General features: G+C 45.3%; 1 protein-coding gene across 1 annotated transcript in view; it reads right to left on the bottom strand.

The window, feature by feature from the left end:
• Positions 1 to 15,249, bottom strand: part of SPEG (striated muscle enriched protein kinase) — a 120,620-nt gene that overhangs the window by 3,042 nt on the left and 102,329 nt on the right. The window contains exons 28-39 of the mRNA XM_063288953.1: positions 14,448 to 14,490; positions 14,195 to 14,263; positions 10,707 to 12,924; positions 9,045 to 9,200; positions 8,314 to 8,430; positions 6,941 to 7,108; positions 6,691 to 6,813; positions 5,623 to 5,787; positions 4,004 to 4,745; positions 2,417 to 2,656; positions 1,443 to 1,666; positions 1 to 18 (exon numbers count right to left, since the gene is read on the bottom strand). The exon at positions 1 to 18 is cut by the window's left edge and continues 58 nt beyond it. Of these exons, the coding sequence (XP_063145023.1) occupies positions 1 to 18; positions 1,443 to 1,666; positions 2,417 to 2,656; positions 4,004 to 4,745; positions 5,623 to 5,787; positions 6,691 to 6,813; positions 6,941 to 7,108; positions 8,314 to 8,430; positions 9,045 to 9,200; positions 10,707 to 12,924; positions 14,195 to 14,263; positions 14,448 to 14,490 (4,283 nt within the window). The remainder of the gene's footprint in view (positions 19 to 1,442; positions 1,667 to 2,416; positions 2,657 to 4,003; positions 4,746 to 5,622; positions 5,788 to 6,690; positions 6,814 to 6,940; positions 7,109 to 8,313; positions 8,431 to 9,044; positions 9,201 to 10,706; positions 12,925 to 14,194; positions 14,264 to 14,447; positions 14,491 to 15,249) is intronic.

Below are 15,249 nucleotides of genomic sequence, written 5' to 3'. Positions count from 1 at the left end.
CCTTCACCATTTCTGGAGCTGCAAAGAAAAGAAAGAACTTCTTTTTTCTCCGTAGATGGCCTGCAGTGCCAAATTCCAGATTGTGCTCAGAAGGGCTTTCACTTAGTATACTGAATAAACTCATCAGCTTTATTGGGTCACACCTCATTGCTTCCCTTGTGCATCTCAAGTGGCAAACAAAGCTGTCTATAATAAACAGCTTTACATTTGGAGCTGCGAATACAGAGAGACGGGCTAAATATGTGCAAGACAAGGAAGCGTACTATTGCCATATTGCCTCAGTGCAACAAGAGGGAAGATATGAGTCTCATGGACCAGGAATCTTAAAGCCAATCCATATTTATAGGGTGAGAGAGAGGAGGAGAGTTCAGAGCAAAAATATTTGGTCAGACCAGTCAGAGACAGGGTAAAAAGGAATATGGACTATAACCGAGTAAAATGTGATCACAAAAAGGCTGGTACAGCTACAGCCAGTTTGCACAGGCATTCAATCGATCTTCAAAGGAACATCATCCCACTGATTATTGATTTATTAAATTTATATCCTGCCTTTTGTACAGGAGCTCCAGCTGGTGTACATAGTGTTCCTTCCTCCTGTTTTTCTTCACAACAACAACCCTGTGAGGTAGGTTGGGGTGAGAGAGAGTAACTGCCCCACGCAATTCAGTGAGCCTCCATGGCTGAGGGTGGACTAGAACCTGGATCTCCCCACCCCTAGTCCAGCACTTAACCATTATACCACACTGGCTTGCAATTATTTATTATGAGCAAAGTAAGATGTTTATATGAGTTGTGGCCTTGAGATTTCTGGCTTTAGGAAGATATCTAAAACCTTAGCAGGAGGGTATTTGGTTGGCAGCCCAAGTAAAGTCCTGCCCCCATCTCCCAGTGTCAGCCATGCAGAAGAATAGGATTTTCAGCTCTGCCCTGGACATGATGGGACAAGGTTAGGGCTAGGATCTCACCAAATACCCTATAGCTAAGTTTTGTAGTTCTTTCCTTCCTGTTCTGCTCTCAGTCTCCTTAGCAATTTGGTTTAGCCAGCTGGGTCTAGTACCAAAGTCAGCAGGTTAGAAACCAGGAGACTGAGAGTTCTAGTCCTGCCTGAGGCATGAAAGCTGGCTGGGTGACCTTGGGCCAGCCACTCTCTCTCAGCCCAACTCACCTCACAGGGTTGTTGTTGTGAGGAAACTAGGAGGAGGAAGGAGAGTTAGGTATGTTCCCCGCCTTGAGTTATTTATAACAATAATAAAGGCAGGATAAAAATAATTAAAAAAAAAATTTTCATTGTCTGCCACTCCAATCCATTACCTACATTTCGAGACGAACCTACATATCTCAAAGGTTTATTTCACATCACACCTCTTCCACAAGCAATTTGCTTCCCTGGTCCTTTTGCATGATACATGTGAGAGAGAGATATAATACAGGCACACACTCACCCATATATTCTAGAGTGCCAACACGGCGCCCTAGCTGTCGCAAAACCACTGGATTGTAAGTCTGGGCACTACCAAAGTCAATAATTTTTATTACATTCATGGGGGAAACAATGATGTTCTCAGGCTTCAGGTCAAGGTGAATGATATGCCTTCCATGAAGATATTCTAGCCCTTGAAGGATCTGTGTTATATACCCCACCACATCATCCTCTGAGTATCGGAACCTGTAGGCATAGAAATGAAATTAAGGGGATGGAGGAGTCCAGCTGTCTGTCTTGGTATAATTATACTATACTGCCTGTTTGAAAATAATCAGCCCTAAATAAACACATTGGAGACTTTCTGCCAGTCTTCATCCATTCTATACCCTTCAGCTACAGCATGTTGGGGCTACAGCTCCTAGAATTCCCAGTCTGCAATCCTAACACTTCTGGAGGCCCTTTGGTTGGGGAAGCTTGCTGTAATGTTGTTCAATCATGGTCATCATATTATAATTGGTCATCATATTATGAATATTTTAAGGTACAAGTGATGCTCCTTCCTGCCTTCCTGAGGTGGAAAGCTTCCCCATTTTTCAAACTATGACCCTGCTAGAATTCTGCTTGAGCATCAGTTTAATCAGGTTATGTCATGTATGTTTACATATTTGGATCAAGCAGAGATTTCCCTTTTGCCCTGAGGTTCAGTGGCTGAGAGGTATAACCATCTTATTTAATTGCCCTGCCTTGAATAAGTGATCATCTCCACAATAAATTTCCCTGCCAATTAAATCTGGTTCAGGCCGCAAAGGACTTGCTTCAAATAACCAACATGTTGTGACCATATTCTTTCAAAGCTCTTCATGCTTGGCCTGTTCTTTCTTTATGGAATTCTTTGCTTGCTGTCCAAATCCTGTAGGTTCCTGTTTGCCTCTGTTAGACACAAAGCTTCTCTAACAACCTGAAGTCTTACTCTCAGCATTTGCCCCAGCAAACCTGTCAACAAAGTGGTAGAGGATCTCCTTCCCAGTGCAATATTCAGCTATCAGCACCAGATAGCGGGGAGTGATGTAGGCTTCATGGAGGGTCATGATGCGCTCATGGTGCAGGCCCTTAAGGATCTCATATTCCTGCAGGACACTTTGCTTGCCTTCTGCCTCATAGGGTACAATTTTGGCCATAAAACGCTTGCCTGTGGCATTCTCCTTACATTCCCGGATCACTCCAAAACGGCCCCTGCACAGACACACATAACATACATTCATAACATACAAGTGCATGGCTGGATGCTGTTTAGTGAAACTACCTCCAAATGCAAAATCAATCAGTCCAGAGTCTGGTGGCATTCCCTTTAAAAACTTGGTGAAACAGTACTTGAATAGCTTCACTTGCTAGAGAAATGAGAAGGGCGAATCATGCATCCTATTATCTACACTTCTTTTTGATGTCCTAACAGGTACATGTGTAAGAGCACACAGCCCATCACAGAGGTGGAGGTAAAATAATTATGCTCTGGACATTACAAAGGATTATATAAAACAGAAAACAGGAAATGTAAATCGCTTGTTTGGTCTCTCCCACAAAAAACATCTGAAGCTGTTTTGAGCATTACTGCTCAAGGACGTGATTGAAGGGCTACTAACGAAATATGCTTAGTCAAAGAAAAGGGTATACAGCATATCATTAAAGCTCCTTGCAAATTCATCTTTGGAAAACAGAACTCCAGGTGAGGATCAACAGAGCTTGAGGGATTAGCAACAGATTTCACATGGCTACCCACAAGCTCCTTGACAGCCTGGGAGTTGCAGTCCTATAAATCCTCCAAGGAGGAACCTGGTATATTTGGCCTTGAAAAGCCAGAATAGGGGTGTGAGAATGCTCTTTCAAGTACCTCAAAGGATGTCAGAAGCAGCAGCCTAGGACTTGTTCTGCCTTCCCAAAGTGCAGGCCATGAAATCATGGTAAATTATGGAATAGCAGATTCCCGTTGAATATTAAGAAAAATTGGGTAAAGCAGTTCAACGGTGGACCCAATTACCCACTGAGGTGTTGAGTTGTCCTTTGCTAGACTTGTTCAAGAAGAAGCTGGATAGACATCTATCAAATAATTTAATCTGGATTCCTGCATTTACTAAGGGACTGAACATGATGAACCAAATTGTCCCTTCCAACCCTATGATTCTGTGAAATAAAGATGGAGAGGGAAGTTCTCTGGAGCTCAGTTCACAGTGTATCCTAGTATTACAAGGTGTTGGAATGATTTGGGGGCCACAAGGCTTTATTCAACTCAATCAGCCCCACTGTGGCAATGGTACAAAAACCTCTGTTACCATTCAAAAAGGCCCAATGCTGCATAGCATCTAAAACATCAAACTGCAGAAATCATAGTTCAGTCATGGTTTCCATGACAAGACTTCAGGCTCAGTCACTGGGATCTCTGGCCAAGAAGCCCCAAAAGAAAGGGAAAATGTCATCTTATGAACCTGCTGGAGAACCTACTTGCAAGATAGAATACCGGGCTATATGGTCCGAGGTATGATTCCGTATAAGGCAGCTTTGCTATTGATATGAACGATTCCTTACCTCGCTTTCTCATCCAAGAAGGTGTAAGGTTTTTGAGGAACTCCTTGGCGCAATGAGGATTCATCCTTTGAAGTGAGACTGCCCCGGGCACCACTACTAGTATCCTTACTGGGGGTAATGTTCCGCCTTAGAAGGCGTGTGTGGGAAGGCATTTCTTCTGTGGTGGGGGTGACTGAGGGGCTGCGGGCATCATCTGTTGTGGTAGGTGCTCTTGATGGGATGGAGACAAAAGAGGTGGCAACATATGGGACAGTTTTAGGGGAGATGGTTCCTGGTGAGTCCACTGTGGAAGTTGGAGGTGCAGGCAAGATCGGGGAGAACTTGGGGACAGAAGAGCCAGGAGATGATGCTGGGGCAAGCAAAACCTTGGTGGTAGTTGAGACACTGTGGGTGCTGAGGGAAGATGGTGTCTTGGAAGGCTTTAATGTTGATTCTGGGAAAGGAGTCTTTGTTGTGGTTGGACCTTCCAAAGAGGGGGAGTCCTGAGAAGATGGAAGGAGGGCTGTGATTGGGAGCTTTTCTTTCTCTGAAGCCATAGATGTCTCCTCACTGGCTTCAGTCAATTGTGGCACAGCAGGAGCCTGTCCTAACACTGGCTTAGGGGTTGATAGAGGACCTGGGCTTTTCATCATTGGCTGGGGAGTCTGATCAGGGAAAGTCTGAGTGGATCTGGTTGAAGCCATTTTCTCTGGAGCTGTTCTATTCTTCTTGGCAGGGAGACCTGAATGGCCAGCTGTGGGTTCTGAATGGGAAGAAAAATGCACAGGTAGAAGACTCTAGGCTCACTTTCCTTCCCAAAGCTAGGGAGAATCCTGAGCTGGACTCCTCTCCAAAGTAGGAATGCCAACTATAATAGAACCAGGTGAAGGAAGAAATATTCTTCCTATTAAAGGCAGCTGCATTTTGGTGCCATGGGTTGGACATACAGCCAGTTGAAGGCATATTCCAGAATGTGGAACTATATGGCAAGCACAGAGGGTTGGCTAAGAAACATGCTTGATGAGATACCACCAAACAACCCCTCCTGGCAGCCCCTTTGCCTCCTGCTTCCTGAATTGCCCCCAGAAAGACTTCGTAAGAACGGTATCACTCTGAAGTGGGGAGAAAAGGATGCAGGTTAAGCTAATGAACAGAAAGCAAAGGTATCATGTAAACAATAGGAAAGAAGAGAAAGTGCCAGTTCAGAAAGATAGAAGCAATGCACATCTAACTTTTAATGTGAGTACAAATATAGAATAGGTAAATTCCCATCCATCCTGATAAATGACTCAGCCATCATCAGGTTTTTTTCCTCCTCCTTCTCAGTCGTTTTTGATAAGCATTAACTTTTTGACTGTAAATCCGAGGGTAAGGTCTGTTTCATTATGTATATTTGTAAATTGCTCTGAAAACTTTATTTAACTAAAGAAATAATGGAGCCTAACAAAACTTAACACAGTGTTTCTCAACCTTGGTAACTTTAAGATGTGTGGACTTCAACTCCCAGAATTCCCCAGCCAGCCATCTTCAGGTAGTCCACAAAGGGCTGGCTGGGGAGTTCTGGGAGTTGAAGTCCACACATCTTAAAGTTACCAAGGTTGAGAAACACTGATCTAACATGAGGCTTTCCTCCTTCTCACCTGCACTCTCAATGAGTACTTTCCCGGAAGGATTGCTATAGGGGCCTTGTCCAGCCTTGTTGGCACAGGCAACACGGAACTTGATGGTGCTTCCAACAGGGAGATCTGTTGCGTTGAAGTAGCAGTCAGCAATGCCTGAGCTAATTATTTTCCAATCATGTTCTCCTGAGGGAGAGAAAAAGGAGTTGTATCTTTACAAAAGCAGACCCCAAGAATGACCTTGACTATCATGATTTGTGCCACCTTAAGTGTCTCAATTATTTTCAACCTCTTATAATTCGCTTTGCAAATCTAATGTGAATATGAGCCAGGTACATGTAATGGTGGTCAGCGATGGCTTCCTCGAGGCTCGTTGGAAATGGAAGTGAAGAGGCTGTGCCAAGCAGGAAAATATTTCCAACCTCAGAAACTTCCAGCATTCCAGACTGATGGATTTTGTCTTTTGGCCATTGTCCTCAGACTTAGTCCACTGAATCAGGGATGATGACCCACAACCCGCTTGAGTTCTCTCTGGCTGTCACCAGATTTCAGAAGCAGGGTTGCTAAAAATGGACAGCATGGTTTTCTCCCATTCTGAAACAGAAAACACCTAAGCTGCAGTGTAACAGGCAGTTAACTAACAACTTGACTTACAATGCAAAGAACCCCATCCCCCAAATGCAGAAAATCCGCCCCTTCCAATATACGTAGCACCACCCTGGCCATTTGGTGTCCCTGCTCTTCTCACGGTGGCCCCTCCCGCGCAAAATGGTGCGACTTCCAGCCATCCAAGAGTTGCACATCCCTGCAACAGGTAAGTTATAATGAATGCAAGGAGCTAGGGAAGGGCGACAAGGAAACACATCCTCTCCTTTGCGTTCCATCATCAGTTGTTTGGAAATGAGGAGAAAAACCAAAGGGGAGAGCCTCGAGGGAGCAAGTGATTAGTGCAGACTTATTAGAAAGAAACAGAATTCTTCGGATAAAACCATAAGAATGCTTCAGGCAGTCCACAAAGGGCTGAGCAGAAAGGCTGCCCTTTAGAATCTCTGTGGCTGACACGCTCGGCCACATCCAATAGGTGCCTACCATCAGTCTTGTGCTCCAGTGTGTATGTGCAGGGCGCCTGACTGTCTGCTGGTCTCCACAACACCAGAACTGTGTTCCTGTACTTTTGTGGAATTTCTGGAGTGCCTGGTCGCCCAGGAAGACCTGTTCCAAGTGGTTTCAAAAAGGAGAATGAAGTGAGCAACATGACACAGCAACTATGTATGTGACAGAGATATCAGTGTTGATTCAGCAAGGGGGGAGTCTTTAGAAAACCTTTGTTTATTCTTACGTGCCACAGCAATGGTGCAGGAACTAGTGGCAGTGCCCAAGGCATTTGTAGCATTGCATTCATACAGGCCTGCATCCTTCTTGGAGACTTTGGAGATGGTAAGTAGTTGACGGCCATCCTTACATGCCACAATATTAAGAACTCCCTCTGAAACCAGGGCATGTTTATCTGTGGAAGACAGGAAAATAGTCCACTCAACCACACTAGGGACATCAGTGATACAGACTGCCCTTCATCACCCTCCAAAATTTATGCTCCATTACTGTTGCTTCCCACATCTGATAACAATGTATTCAAACATATAAGCTTGATCCAAAGCTGGAACATTTCCTGCCCCACACCCTTCATCTTCTGGTTCTCCCAGTTGGATCTGGCCTATCACTGAGTGACTACAGAGGGAAGTTTACAGGACTTGCTTAACAGAGTCATTTTTAGATCAGGATCAGTCCTCAAATAACCTAAAGCAATCCCAGGTGACTCTTCTTAAACTAGCTAGTTTGTATCATGTGAACTCAGGAGACTGGTTGATTGGTTAATTCTCCTGTCTGCCACACAGAGTTAAAAGCCTTGTGGACCTACAGAATGGAGTTTTTTACTGTATGCTTTTAGTTGCTTTTGTTTTTAATCCTACATACAGATACATGTGTACCCACGTACAGGTGTACACACCCACACAGAGGGGTGTGCATGGGGGGAGGCAAAACTGCCATCAACACTGCAGATAGGGAGGGAGGACATTACAAGTAGCATATAAGAGACAAGGACATTGGTCAAGATGGCTACTCTCCATATAACAAAGGCTATTTACATTCCACTGATCATGTGCCACATCACAGAGAAAATAATTTATCCAGGAGTAATAGAGGCTAAGTTAGTCATGTTATGTAAACACACCCAGAAAGTTGGACTTGACATACGTTTAGTCTAACCCAACAGAAGGGGCTTGTTTTTGATGCAATTTAATTCTGAATTCCAACTCTCTGCAGCCATTGGGATGGCAGTCCAGGCCAAGGATTTAAGACTTTTGCCATAAAGTTCTAACAGTTGAGTCACTTCATCAATTTGTGTTGCAGTTGTGTCCCCTTTCTGACAAATTTCAATTCAGTGATGGAGCTTCAAGGTTGAATTTTACTATGCCCAGCATAGTAAATTACCTGCGGCCACCATAGCCAGTAGCAGAGCTTGCAGAGGATGATGGGAGTTGTACTCCCACACATTTGAAGAATACTAGATTGGAGAAGGATGGGCTAGTCCTTACGGGACAACCCAGAATGTATCAGGTTCCCCCTTTCTTGACTTGGGAGCTGGGTAGCTCCTTTGCCTATCATAGCCTGCATGCAGGACACATGTTCTCCTTATGGTACAGAACCTACCTTTCATCCACAGAATGCACGGTGCAGGGCTGGCAGCAGGAAGACAGCAAAGTTGCACTGCCTCACCCTCCAGCAATACCTGGTCCTTTAATTTTATGTGGAAAACAGGAGGGAAATCTAGTAGGAAAACAGATAAAAGGTACTCATTGGAAAAGGCTGTGAAATATCACCCAGTTGGCACTAAAGGACTGGGCAAGAATCCAGTTTTTATTACCAGGATAGGAATGATTCCCAATAGTGAGGATAGGCAATCTACAATCCCGAACCTCCTTTTTGACCCCCTTTCCTGAACTGCAGCCCTAAAATTAAGCAGCAAATCATACAAAATTGCAATGCAGCTTCCTGCCAATTTCTGATAGGAAAAACTAAAGTGGCAAAGTGTGCTGGGGTAAACATAGTGCACCTAAAATAGCTAAAAATACAAAAATACAAAACAGAACAGAAAAAATCGAAACTTCTTAAAGTTGGGGGGAAGAAAAGCAAAACAAAAATGGCTCCACCCACTAATGTGACATCGTAATATCACTACCCCGCCTCTCCCCTGGTGATTGGTTGCTGAAAATAATGTTTTTTAAAAGTGCGGACCCCGGTTGCCAAAAAAAAAAAAGCCCAGCTCAAGCTGGAGCCTCCATTATTGTGGGGCTTCCTGCAACTGTTAAAAACTTCCTAACACAGGAGGAGCAAGCAACTCAAAAGTGCTCCTTCCCTGACACCAAAGGACGTAAACATACCAGATTCACTGAGCACGTAAGGTTGACTGACAATAACTACACCCTCCCCTCTCAGGCTGGCAGGAAGATTGGGCTGAGAGGCCACCCTGTCCTTCTTGATGCGGGATAAACTCCAGCGTTCCCAGCGAGAGCTGCGTCGGTGGCCATCACTGGAAACTGTAGAGGCAAAAACATAGGCTGTCCCTTCCTTGACCAAAACAACAGAATTCATTTTTTGGGAGGGGGGCAAGTCTGTTGGTCACAAACCTGGCTTTCCTTGTGATGAGTGTGCAAAACTAAGGCTTATTCACACTTGCTACATGTACTCTACCCCACCATAGCCATACTTTCATCTTTTATACACCCAGCTCTTCACTCTTGCCCTTCAGCTCAGAGAAATATGGCTTCCCTAAAATCGCAAGATACAGCCTTGTGTGGGGCAGAGTGGTAGGCGGCAGTATTGCACCCGAAACTCTCCCCGCGACCCGAGTTTGATCCCAGCAGAAGCTGGATTCTCGGGTAGCCGGCTCAGGTCGACTCAGCCTTCCATCCTTCCGAGGTCAGTAAAATGAGCGCCCAGCTTGCTGGGGAAGGAGACGACTGGGGAAGGCAATGGCAAACCACCCCGCTCTATAGTCTGCCAAGAAAAGGTCGCGAAAGCAGTGTCCCCGCAAAGGGTCAGACATGACTCGGTGCTGGCACAGGGGACCTTTCACCATTTTCATAAAACTGCAAGACAGGAGGTGCTACTATAATCCTCCTTTAGGTATCGGAGTCTCTTCTGCAGGCCAAATGAGCTTCTTAATTGTAGACTGTGGCTATCATTCCCAAAGGGAAGAAGGCCTCAGGAACATTTTCCCATCCTTTTCTCATCATGGATGATATCCTCCCAAACTTTGGAGACTAGAATAATCCTTGACTATTCTTCATGCTGATTGGAGCTTATGGGATAGAGTGCAAAATACATGAAGGGCAGATGTAGCCTATCAAACCCAGGTGGCCAAAAAAAATAAAACAAAACACCCTTGCAGGTCAGGTAAAGACTTATCAGACTGCATTTGCACAATGTGCTGAATGTGTTAGTGTTAACCCTGGCTAGGTTTTGTGAACCACCACCAACCATAGTGAGTTTAGGGTTCAATGTACTGTGGGAACCCAGAAAATGGTTAATTCAGCAGTCAGGTTTAGGGTATTACGCACAAAGGCACAATGTTGGCTGCTAGACTATATCATTTGAATCTGCAAGGATATATATGGTTGGGAAATGTTTGAACGTGGTCACAAAAAGTGTCAATATATGCAAAATTAATATGTTGTTTACATTTTCTCCTCACTAATAGTTCTTTAGGAATAGAGAATATTTGAATATGGTAGAGGATGTAAATCTTATCAAATGTATCTTACAATGCATATTATGTTTTAACATATTTATATTTTTATTGCTCATTGATATTATTGTATAGTATTTATATTATATTGTGGTAAAGTGTTTTTATTGTGAACCGCCCAGACTCCCTCCTTGCGAGGGAGATGGGCGGTGATAAATTCGATAAATAAATTAAATAAATAAAAACGCAGAGTGCAGCAGCGAAGGCATCTTATCTGTGGGCCTGCCTGGCCATAAATTCAATTAGCGGCCCTTCCTCTTTCCCTTCCCATCCCAGGTCATGACTCGTAGCTCACCGTTGCCTGTGGACGACTCAGACTGGAAAGATTCTGTGGAGGGCACCTTAGCAGACTGGGCTGCCAGCTGGTTCTGCGGGATGCCCACCTGTCGCAGGTTTTCACCCTCGGAAGTTGCACGGCGTAGCTGAGAGAGGAAGGGAGCTCTCTTCTCAAGCTGCCTGACATGGTCACCAGCAGCAACAGGATGGTCGTCATCGGCCTGTGGCTGGGAGTGGCTGCGTAGATGTGTGGAGAGGCGGCCCATGGTACTTCCAATTTTCCGGCGTACAGCCATGACAGGGGATTCGCCGGAGCCAGTCTCTGACTGCTGGCCCTCTGTGTCCTTTTTGTCCTTGGAAGCCAAGCCCCAAGAAAGTTGGCGCCCCTGGCCTGTTTCCCCTGCATCCTCCTCCTTGACCTTCTTTCTCTCGGCAGGGGGTGTGCGGCGCAGACGCATCGACATCCTGCGAATGAAGCCCCCTTCCTTCTCCACTTCATGCAGGTCCTGCACTGAACGAGAGCGTGCTCCCAGGTGCTTGGGGGCCGTAGGTTTGGAAAGTTCTAGTGGAGCACCCACTGGTCCTGGCCGATAAATGCCCTCTTCCTGCACCAGGGGCCTGGCCAGGTGCCGCTCCTCGGATCTGGAGAGTAGCTTGCGGCCTCTGCTGAAGGAGCCTTCCCTGCCTCGCTTGAATTTGGCTTCAAAGACTTCTTCAGAGTCAATGTCCGCAATGTGCTCAGCTGGGGAGGGAAGTTCCCTGGTCGGCATCTGAGCTATCCCTTTGCCAGAGACCATGGCAGAGGGTGGCATCTCTGTGGAGGAGAGCTGAAGCACGCCTTGAGGAGCAGCAGTGGAAAGTTCGGCACTCTCCCTGTGAGGGCCTTGGAAAGATTCACCAACCAAGGACTGCATGACCTCAGCGTAGGCAGAACGTTTGGGTGCAGAGCGGCCGGGCGTGGGTGAGATTCGCAGGGGTGGTATTGATTCCCGTTTGGAGCCCATGGCTTTCCCAGCCATTGGGGTATCAGGTTTGGCAAATCTGGCTGATGGCTTCTCCTCAGATTGTCTGGGAACAGGTCTCCTCAGGCTAGATCTAGTGAGGGACTTTGTTCCTACCTCCATCTCAAGGCTGGGTGGTTTGGAGGGAGTTTCATGTGGTGTGTGAGGCCGGGACTCATTCAGTGCTGAGAGGGATGGGGTTTCTTTCAATCTCTGGGCCTCTGCCTGTGCCAAGGGGATCTCCAATGGTGCCCCAGAGCGTCGGTGCAGGGTGACGGGCTCTCCATCACCCTGGCTGAAGGAGCTACTTTTTTGGAGGAAGCGCCCCTCTGGGGGCAAGTGCTGTGGAGCTGTCTCACTAGAGGCTGCACGCACCATCTTGTGTCCTGAGGACAGCTGTTTGTCTAACCGGGGAGGCCGCAGGACCTTCTTCTCAAGGCCAAGGGTTTCTAACAGGGGCCCCCGTAAGCCACTCAGTTTGCCATCCACAGGGCTGCCACACAGTAAGCGCTGGCGCATGAGCTCCAGGCGCTGGGCATATTCTTCCTCAGGCAGGCCGCCTTTCCTGCGATACAACGTGCCAGGGCTGGGGCTGCGACGGGGCAGCTCCATGGAGGCTGCCTTGGTCAAGCTTTGGCGGGAGGGGGACTCAGCTTCATCTGAGGGAAGGTTGAGCAAAAGGGCGCTATCTGCAGAACTGCCTCGGCGCAGCTCTCCCTTCCGCAGGGCCTTGTCAGATGCGTCTGGAGAGTCCAGGCTGGAACCTTTCTTCAAGGCCCTCCTTTTCTCTGGCCTTTTCCGGACTTCACCAGTCTCCTCGTCAGAAGAGCCTGCTGCTTCAGCCTCCGTAGAACGTTTCTGGGGCAGCATGCTCTTATGCTTCCTCACAGATGACTCCACATCTTCCTTTCTCTTGGGAGCTGTGGTACCTCTCTGCTCTTCATCCTGCCAGTCCATGGATATACCCTCCTCCTCTGCCAGAGCCCCATCTGGACCCACAGGCTCCTCTTCTGTTGGAATCTCAGTGAGGGACATGCGGGAACCAGAAAATTCAGGCTGGTGGGGCATGGGAATATAGGGTAGCTCTTCAGGGTCATCCGAATCAGAAGAAGAGGACAGTACTGATGTTTCCTTTAGGAGACGTGGCACAGCAATAGATAAGTGGGTGGACTTGTCCTCTAGAAGCTCAGGGATAGGCCGTGGCACCATGTTACACTTGTAGCTAATCTGGGAGCGCTGGGTAGAAAAAGTATATGAGAGAGAGAGAGAAGGAATGTGCTGGAACTCAGGCCAAGAAACACAAATCCCCCATCTCTTCCACCTTAAAGATTTGGTTGCTGTGCCTATCCAGTAATAGTATCCCCCAACCTGTTTTGTATGGGCTAAGCAGTTAAAATATTTGCTAAACTAAAATAATTTTTCAGGACCCATTTAAATGGAACCAGCTGCCCATTCTTATAATAACACAATTTTGGTGGCACTCTTTTTTTCCATGTCACCCTTAGAAGAAGTAAACATGTCTCAAAGACATGTAGAACCACCCTTGAACCTTTTCTGCATTACCATTCTCTAAGATGTCCATGAAAAACGTGTGAGAAGTATGATATAGAATAGACCAGTGTTTCTCAACCTGAGCAACTTTAAGATATGCAGACTTCAATTCCCAGAATTACCCAGCCAGCATGGGGAAATCCACATATCTTAAAGTTGTTCAGGTTGAGAAACACTGGAAGAGACAATTAATTTGGTTATCTGAAGTTAGAGTTGCAACTAAAGGTCATTGACCAACTAACAATGCAATTCTGTATTTTGATCTTTGCTAGTTAGTGGCTGTCCACTGACTGTTCCGATTTATTGTTTTCCAATATTTTATATGAAATTTAGCTACTTTTAGTGTACATCACTCTGAACACTGTCACTCTATATTTTAGAGATAAATAAAACATAATTCAGAAGTTTCTTTTGCTACATTTAGTGGGACTTACTCCTACAGTATCAATTAGGGTATGAGGGAGAATTTGTGTTGGGGGGAGGGGAAACAAGTGGCTTTTTGCCTCTGCTATGCCATGCATAAATTATATATTTGTAAATAAACACAAATATTACAAAACATCACAATATACTGGGATTTCTGTTTTTCCATTTCTCTGTATGAATTTTTCTAAAGGACAGCATGGGAGTTAGAAATGGAACTCATTTTTTTTTCCTCCTCCTATTTTCCCCACAACAACCACTCTGTGAAATGTGTTGGGCTGAATATGTTCGCCACCTTGAGTTATTTATAAAAATAATAAAGGCGGGATAAAAATAAAATAAATAAATAAAATAAACTCATTTTATTCTCTTGAAGAGCACCTGTGAGCTGTTGGAATTATGCTTAGCAGAGCCTCCCTGTCTCATGCACTCCTTCCCCATTATTTCTGGTTGAGAAAAATGGCAACTTCTGATCAATCAACCAAAGAACAGCCACTACACTGACAGCTGCCAGGAGGTATTTTTTCTTTACCTGCCACTTCCTGCGAGATATGAACAGCTTGAGATGATCTGTGCTGATACTCTTGCCCTTGGCCAGTGTCTGAAAGGGAAAATGGGTGGTAAAGAGGAAAGCAGTTGGACACAGTGGCTTTTGTTCTCAGTATTTATGGGAGAAGCCCAAGCCTCCTGGGCTTCTGAGAGAGAGAGAGAGAGAGACTCCTCAAAAGCTAGAATGGGCTCCACACTCCTTTCCTCAGAGGCCTTATTCCTGTAATAGGACTCACCTTGAACCAGGGATGCTCCAGGGTCTGCTCTGCATTAGGCCTCCTATTTGGAAGAGGTAACAAGGAATTAATGTGCAGAAGTGGCATTCATTGGCACAGGGGAATGGCATAGTTAGAGTTGGATACACTTCAGCAAGTAAGATTATCTTCTTCCCAGTTTGATCACCCCCAGCCGAATATCTTCTTTGTTTTACCAAAGGGAGCATTTCTACCTGTACAACTTTCTAGGGATGGGAGAGAAATTGCTTTAGTGCTCACTGGCATGTGACTTTATTTAATTTCACATATATAACCCCAAATTTACTTATTATTTGAAATTTGCATGATTCTAAATTTTGCAACACTGTTTGCCAAAATATTAGGGAAAAGTCTGTAAAATGTTTACAAGAATTATGCATCTGAGGCAAGACTGCCTGCCAGTATGCATATATTTGAGGAAATATTCATCAAACTTCATACAAAGTTTAGCAAAATCTCTTTTAAAGTATCAAGATTGATGAATTGAATCCAACCATTTGCAAAACAATGAAAAACTGAGAGAAAACAAAGTTTGTCCTTTCCTTCCTGAGGCTCTAACCAACTGACTTTATGAGAAGTTCTCTGCCTTTTTAAGCAGTTGAAAGTAACAGAGTTTGGGATGATTATGATAAATCTTGCTCAAACACCTTGGCTTTTGTTCCAAGATCAAATGACAATAAATGAATATATAAATACATCTCTGGTAAAGGGGGGTCAAGGAAGTTGCAGTGAAAGTATCAGGTAATCAGACTTGTTTTCTTTTGGATTTTAACTCAAAGTGCTA

The sequence above is a fragment of the Candoia aspera genome, chromosome 1 (genome assembly GCF_035149785.1).
Source record: "Candoia aspera isolate rCanAsp1 chromosome 1, rCanAsp1.hap2, whole genome shotgun sequence".
NCBI lineage: Eukaryota > Metazoa > Chordata > Lepidosauria > Squamata > Boidae > Candoia > Candoia aspera.
This window is presented reverse-complemented; position numbering and strand designations above follow the sequence as displayed.